Genomic DNA, 6572 nt, shown 5'->3' with positions numbered 1-6572 from the left:
TTTTTAGTTAATTATAGTAATTCCAATTCTTGATGGTTTATTTTACACATTCATTTGTAAATATATGTAATATTTTTTAAAGTAAAATTTGTTAAAAAATTGCTTTTATAAAAAGTTGTTTAAAAAAAATTGAAAAATTTAATTAAATGGTAAAAAAAATCTATTAATCTATTAAAAGAAATATATAAATAAATATAGGTGGGCAAGTCCGCCGCCCGCCAACCCGCCATCTTGGCGGGGCGGACATGATTTTTACGTCCATTTCACTTGGCGGGCATGCCCGCCCCACTTATTTTTTGGCGGGCTTTAGGCGGGGCACCCCTAATTAAGGATCATGACTTAAGTGTCATTATAAGGTGATCCTTGATTATAGAAATCACACACCATATTTTTACTTCCTATTATTATGTATTATTACAACAATTGTTGTAATTACCATCAACATTAGTTTAGGATCGTAATTGTAACTATTAATATGATTCTAGGATCATGATTGTACATCACTACATGTCTGCATATGTATGGAATAAACAACAACATTGAATATCTTTCTCTATATGTAGCTACATGAACTGGCGTTAAACCAGCCTCTATCAATGTCTGTTTCATGATAGGATCCATATCACAAGTATGAATAGTCTAGGCGAATCGCACAACTAAATCAACATTTCTTATATGTCCGACGAACTAGCATAATCAATATTAAGTCTTATATTACTATCTGAATCAAATTAAATCAATTTATTTTTAAATAACATTGAAATCATATACTTCAAACGTGGTATACACTATAGTACAGTGCACATTGCAAGAAAAAACATACAGTGCACAATGCGAAACAACATTGCTCATTGTCATACATGCCATGCTATGTAACATTATTGCTGGACAGTATTATTCAAACAGAAGATGCAGCATACATTCTTCTTAACCCTTACCATCCCCTCTGGGGACCCAGTGAACTATGCGCATTCAACCTGTCAAGTACAGAGTTAAAATTTATAGGCTGCCCAGTTTCCTCCATCCTCTGAATAATGCTGACAACAAGATCACCTCTGACTCCCATATTCACCAAATTGTCAATCAACTCACTGTAAGGATGGTTGCGGATGAGTTGCGGTTGGTTAGGATTTCTGACTGTTGGATTATGAGGTGCAGGGTTTTGAAGGGGAGCACTTTGAGGAGGATATCCACTTTGAGCAAATTGAGAAGGTTGGGTAGGGTAACTTGCTTGTGCGCCCTCACCTCTGTTCGTCATGTATGTGCTAGCAGGAGGAGGTGCAGCATGGACCTCACTACTTCCATAGGGATTACCTGGTTGGACTGGATAATGGCTCTTGATTTGTGGCGGAATACCTGAATATGGCTTTTGCATTGGCATGCTGTTCGGAAATGTGTTGTCAGTGGCAGTGGGAGATGGACTTGTAGCTTGGTTTGTAAGGTACGAAGGAGGGTAAGCATTTACTGATAGGGGTCTCATTTGAGAGTGCGTTGAGGGAGGTTGCACCTGCTGAGGTAACTGTTGAGACCATTGCTGTTGCTGCTGTTGCTGCTGTTGACGCTGTGGTTGCTGATACTGAGAAAATTGTTGCGCAGTCGGGGACTGGGTTACTTGAGATGATGTTGATGGATGATATCGATACTGTGAATCAGACGGAAAATACTGATTCTGAGGAGTTTGGGCTGCAGCTGGCGGATTGGGTGAAGGCGGAGGCAGCATGTAATAATGAGGTTGTTGTGTGGTTTGAGTCACATTTGAAGATGGAGCTTGAGATGAGTAGGCCGTAGGCGGCTGATGAGAAAGGGCAAGAGCTAGCTGCTGGTTATGTGGCTCAGATGACGTAACATTCGCACTATCAGTTCTTTTCGGATCAATGTCAGAAGATGGAAATTTCTCCTCGTTGGACTGTGAATGAACTGAGGAAGATGATCCTTTCCGAGCAAGTTGAAGCTTGGCTAATTCTTTCTGAGTCTCGATTAGCTCTTGCTTGTCTCTTAAAATTTGTACAGACCTGTGTACCTACACGAGAAACACAGAAAAATAAACACGCAGCAACAAAAGAGAAACCAAAAGGCAATTCCAAGGACAGTGCAGAATCTATCACTGTAACACATACTTCTTGAAGATGTTTGTCAAGAGATTTGAGTTTTGAATCAGCCTCCTCATGATCACTAGTTAACTCAGATCTCATTTCTCCAATTGACTTATCTAGATTGTAACAATATAATTCCAATTGCGATAGCCTCGAACTAATTCCCTCAAGAAACCTCATAAGGTTATCAGTACAAGTTTTCATACTCTTCTCAACGGTTTTCGCAATAACATCTTGGCTAAAAGAACCTTCAGATGTATTAATAACTGTGGCAGGAAATGTTGGTGTTTTCATCATCCTTGAAACGTGAAAATCCTGCACACAAAAAGTTCATAAAATCACTTCTTTTTTTACCCTGATCTTCTTCAATAACATTCAACAAACCATAAACAGATTACAGTTTCATGTTTATCAGCGATGAAAAAAATTGATAAATCACTATTGAATAAGATCAAACAGTTTCCATAAAAGGTTCTTAGGACAAAGTTTCAGCTGAAGTATAAAATCACTTAATTACACTATCCACAATCAAAATAAGTAAGCTAAAAAAATGAAAACTTTCCTAAAATCAATTAACTTCTTCGAGACCCAAATTCTGAAATAACCCAAAAAGGGTAAAACAAATGAAACCAACATCCAAAAAAATCAAGAACCTTGGTGGGTATATTACCTTACTGGAATCGATATGAGTGACGCTTGAAGAATCCTCGTTGGTAAAGTCATCGTATGGACATAAGACATCATCGGAACAGAAATTGTGTCTTTCGGAATCACTGTTACCAAGAAAGAATGGTCCAGAAGCCATGGCTGAAGCTTGAGCTTGAGGTTGAAGTTGAAGCAAAGATAAAGAATCGAATTTGTGGTAGAAATTTTACTTAGCTTTTTCTTCGAAAACAAGAGCTTTCGTTCTTCACAATACATAGAAGGAAAAAATAGAACCAAAAATATAAATAAAAACAAAAACACGTTTTAAAATTGAGGTGACGATGACGACAACAACGACAACGTTGTTTTTCATACACATGTTTTTTTTAGTTTTTTTTTTTTAATGGTCAACTCGAGTAAAATTATTTTATATTTTTGTACCTTATTTTAATTTAAATAAACGTGAATATGTGGGCGGTTTTAAAATATTATTTTGCTTAATGTTAATAATTGTGTGGGACGTGATAACTTTTTTTTAAATTTATTATGTGGTTGTGAGTTTTGAGTAAAGGAAAAGGATAAGATCAACACAACCGACCATGCTTTTATAGGATTTAGCTTACGTAACCACTGGTTTGAATATTTTTTATTTAATAAGTAATTAGAACATCCATATTTATTATTATATTTATTTGAACTTTTAAATAGAGAAGAAAAGGGTGTGGAAATGTTAAATTCATAAAAATTTGAGGGACTAGTGAAGAAATAATATTAATAGCTACTTCCTCTGACCCAAAATAAATGTCATATTTATAAAAATTATTTGTCACAAAATAAAGTGTAATTTGTAGTTCCCAATATAATTTTAGTTTTTATCTTTCAATTTTACCCTCTAATTAATACTCTTTATTTACTATTTCTCTCACATTAATTAATGATGATAAGAATACACCAATAACAAATAAGGATAATTTGGTAAAATTGACATTCTCTCTTTCATTTATTACATTTTTTTAATATGTGCGAAAGTGTCAACTATGACACTTATTTTGGGACTGCGAGAATAATACCTATTGGCATGGAGTGGAGTTATGACTTATGAGTAGATATCGCTCATAAGAATTAGAGAAACAATAAATGTTGCAATGGAGAAAAGAGAAAATCTAGCATGGGAACGTCACATACACCACTAGCATGAAAAATTATGCATTTTGGAGAAATTAATAAATGCATAGTTGAGGGACAAGTATAATCAATTATTGAAAAGAGAATTATATTTAAAGAGTTATCACTCAATATTTTGACAAACTTTCGAGTTTGAAGTTTGATAGAGCATTACAACCATAACCATTTATGCGATTACTTTTGACTTATACATTTGCTGTTAGAAGTTTAAGAGAGTTGAGAGCACCAATGAGACTAATATTTCGGGATCACAAGAGAAAGAAGACGCCACATTTCAACCAAAAACTTTAAGATGTTAGGTAAATGAATCATTTCTCTTATAAATCCAACATTCCACTCATTGATGGACAATGTGGGACTTCAACCACTCACACTTGCACCCAACATTCTCCTCCAGAAGTGTGAGTCCCCCACATCCTATAACATAATCCACCACCGGAAGAGTTAGGAGCACCAATGAGACTAATATTCTAGGACCACCAGAGAGAGAAGACGCCACAACTTAACCCAAAACCTTAAGGTGTTAGGTAAATTGATCATCTCTCTTACAAATCCAAAATTTCACTCATTCATAGACAATGCGGGACTTTAACCTCTCACACTTGCACCCAACATTCTCCCCCACGAGTGTGAGTCCCTTACATCCTATAACATAATCCAACACTCAATCCAGCTCCTGCTCACCTACCAAGACGAGTCACGACTCTGATATTATGAGTGCAATACACCTCTACCATTATTTTAATGATGTCAAAACCTACCTATGGTGTTTAGACTCATGAAGAACTGAGTAAGAAGTGTGAAAAACATGACAATCCTTGAAGACAAATATTTTTTGAAATATGGATTGCATGCGGCGACTCATGATATGGTCTGGTCGACTCATGGTATGAAAAAAGTCTTTGGACCAAGCTCGAGACCGCTCACGTCGATCCACTTGGTCGACTCAAAGCCAAAAGTTGAAAATTCACTGAATGTGTTGACGCATGTTCTAGAGCGGTTGACGCATGACAGTGTCATTCACCATCCTACCACCCTCGGGAGCGTTCACGTCAGCCCTTCTGGCCGACTCATACTGGGAGTATAAGTTTTTAAGGATGCGTCGATCCAAAATTGCTTCCCACCTATCTCGGGAGCGCTCGCGCCGAGTGTCCCCCTCTGTAGTAGTCGACCGCTTGCTGCTGTGACTAATTTTTCTGCTACATTTCTCTCTTCAAGTATTGGGTATCACATAAATACTAGTTTCATCTCATTTTCTAAGATAACAAGAAAAAGTGAAAGATATACACATTGTGTCTCATCATCTTTAACCTCTCATGTATTCATCAACAATTACACATAACAATTTTTATTGATCAAAGTACAGAGTTGTGTTGATAACATCCAAATAGAAGATTGAGTTTCAGATTTAGGTTAAGCAAGTGTGGTTTTTTACTTGGATAAAACCATTGGGGTTTTGTCCTCGAAGATCTTGAAGATTTGGGGGTTTTGCACAAGTTTTTGCTTCATCTAATTCAGTCGAGTGAAAGGATTGGGAAACAGTGGGTTTGCTCAATCAAGTAGCGGTAACCGGAGGATTGTGAAGAAATATTTGGAGTCATACTTCTTACGATTAAAAACAGTCGAGTGAAAGGTTTGCGGAATGTCGAAGGTGTGCAAATGAGTAGCGTTAACTAGAGGTTTTGTGGACCTCCGATTTTTTAATCCCGGGCCATACCTCTGTTCTGTAGAGATACGTGAACTGACTCTTTTTATCGCTTAATGCTTTCGCATTTTTGAAAATTCACAGAGTCGCCACCGACCTTTTATTTTATCCAATTAAGGAAAGGTTTATAAAAGAAACAGAAAAAAGACCTTTAAGAAATTCTGGGTAAGGGGGTAGGTTATACAAAGGGAAGGTGTTAGCACCCTTTGTATCCATGGTTATCCATGGGCTCTTAAGTTTGCTTAGCTCACTTGTTTTTCGATCACTTTTCAATTGCTCTGAAATTGCTCATGTGTGGTTTCAAATACCTTTGTAATTTGAATTTTGTAATGATCCGTGTGTGGATGTATACAAAATGCTTGTTTATCTTTCGAAAGATGTTTTGAAAAGAACGTTAACTTTGTAATAACCCGTGTTTGGATGTATACAAAGTATTGTCTTTTTTTGAAAGTTTTGAAAAATCAACAGGGTATGAGAATTTTGTTTGTTTTGATTTGAGCAAGCAAACTAGGAGGTCTACCCTGAGTTGTAAGGTCTTTATCCTATTTCCTTTAAAAATCTATCCTTTCACCGGATATAAAAGCAAGGTTCGATTTTGTACTCAAAACAGTGGAATTTTGACTTTGATTTTGAAAAGTGTGAGAAGGGATTTACCTTAAGAGGTGCAAATGTGATTGTGATTGGATTCAGATATTTATCTTTGAAGTTAGTGATCTAACGGTTCAATTTTATCTTTGACATACACGCAGTTTATATATATGCGGGAAATTAAAATGCGGAAATGTAAAGTGCGGAAAGTAAATCTACGCTATTACATCGATTGTGCGGGAAATGTAAACTAGCCTATTTACATCAATTTGACATCCTATACATTTATCTAGGAATTTAAATTGCAAGAAAAATAAAAGGCATGTTTTTGGATTTTTTATGATTTATTTTAATTA

The 6572-nt window shown here is 36.1% G+C and overlaps 1 protein-coding gene across 1 annotated transcript; it reads right to left on the bottom strand.

The window, feature by feature from the left end:
• Window positions 1-768: 768 nt before the first annotated feature.
• LOC131648127 (uncharacterized) lies at window positions 769-3037 on the bottom strand. The gene is made up of 3 exons (XM_058917910.1): window positions 2764-3037; window positions 2118-2408; window positions 769-2020 (listed from the first exon to the last, which is right to left on the bottom strand). Exons 1-3 carry the CDS (start codon window positions 2896-2898, stop codon window positions 935-937), a joined length of 1512 nt encoding a protein of 503 aa, XP_058773893.1. The 5' UTR covers window positions 2899-3037; the 3' UTR covers window positions 769-934.
• Between the last annotated feature and the right edge of the window lie 3535 nt (window positions 3038-6572).

Source organism: Vicia villosa, linkage group LG2 (genome assembly GCF_029867415.1).
Source record: "Vicia villosa cultivar HV-30 ecotype Madison, WI linkage group LG2, Vvil1.0, whole genome shotgun sequence".
NCBI classification, from domain to species: Eukaryota; Viridiplantae; Streptophyta; class Magnoliopsida; order Fabales; family Fabaceae; genus Vicia; species Vicia villosa.
Note: the sequence above shows the minus strand (reverse complement) of the source record. Positions and strands in the feature narration are given on the sequence as shown.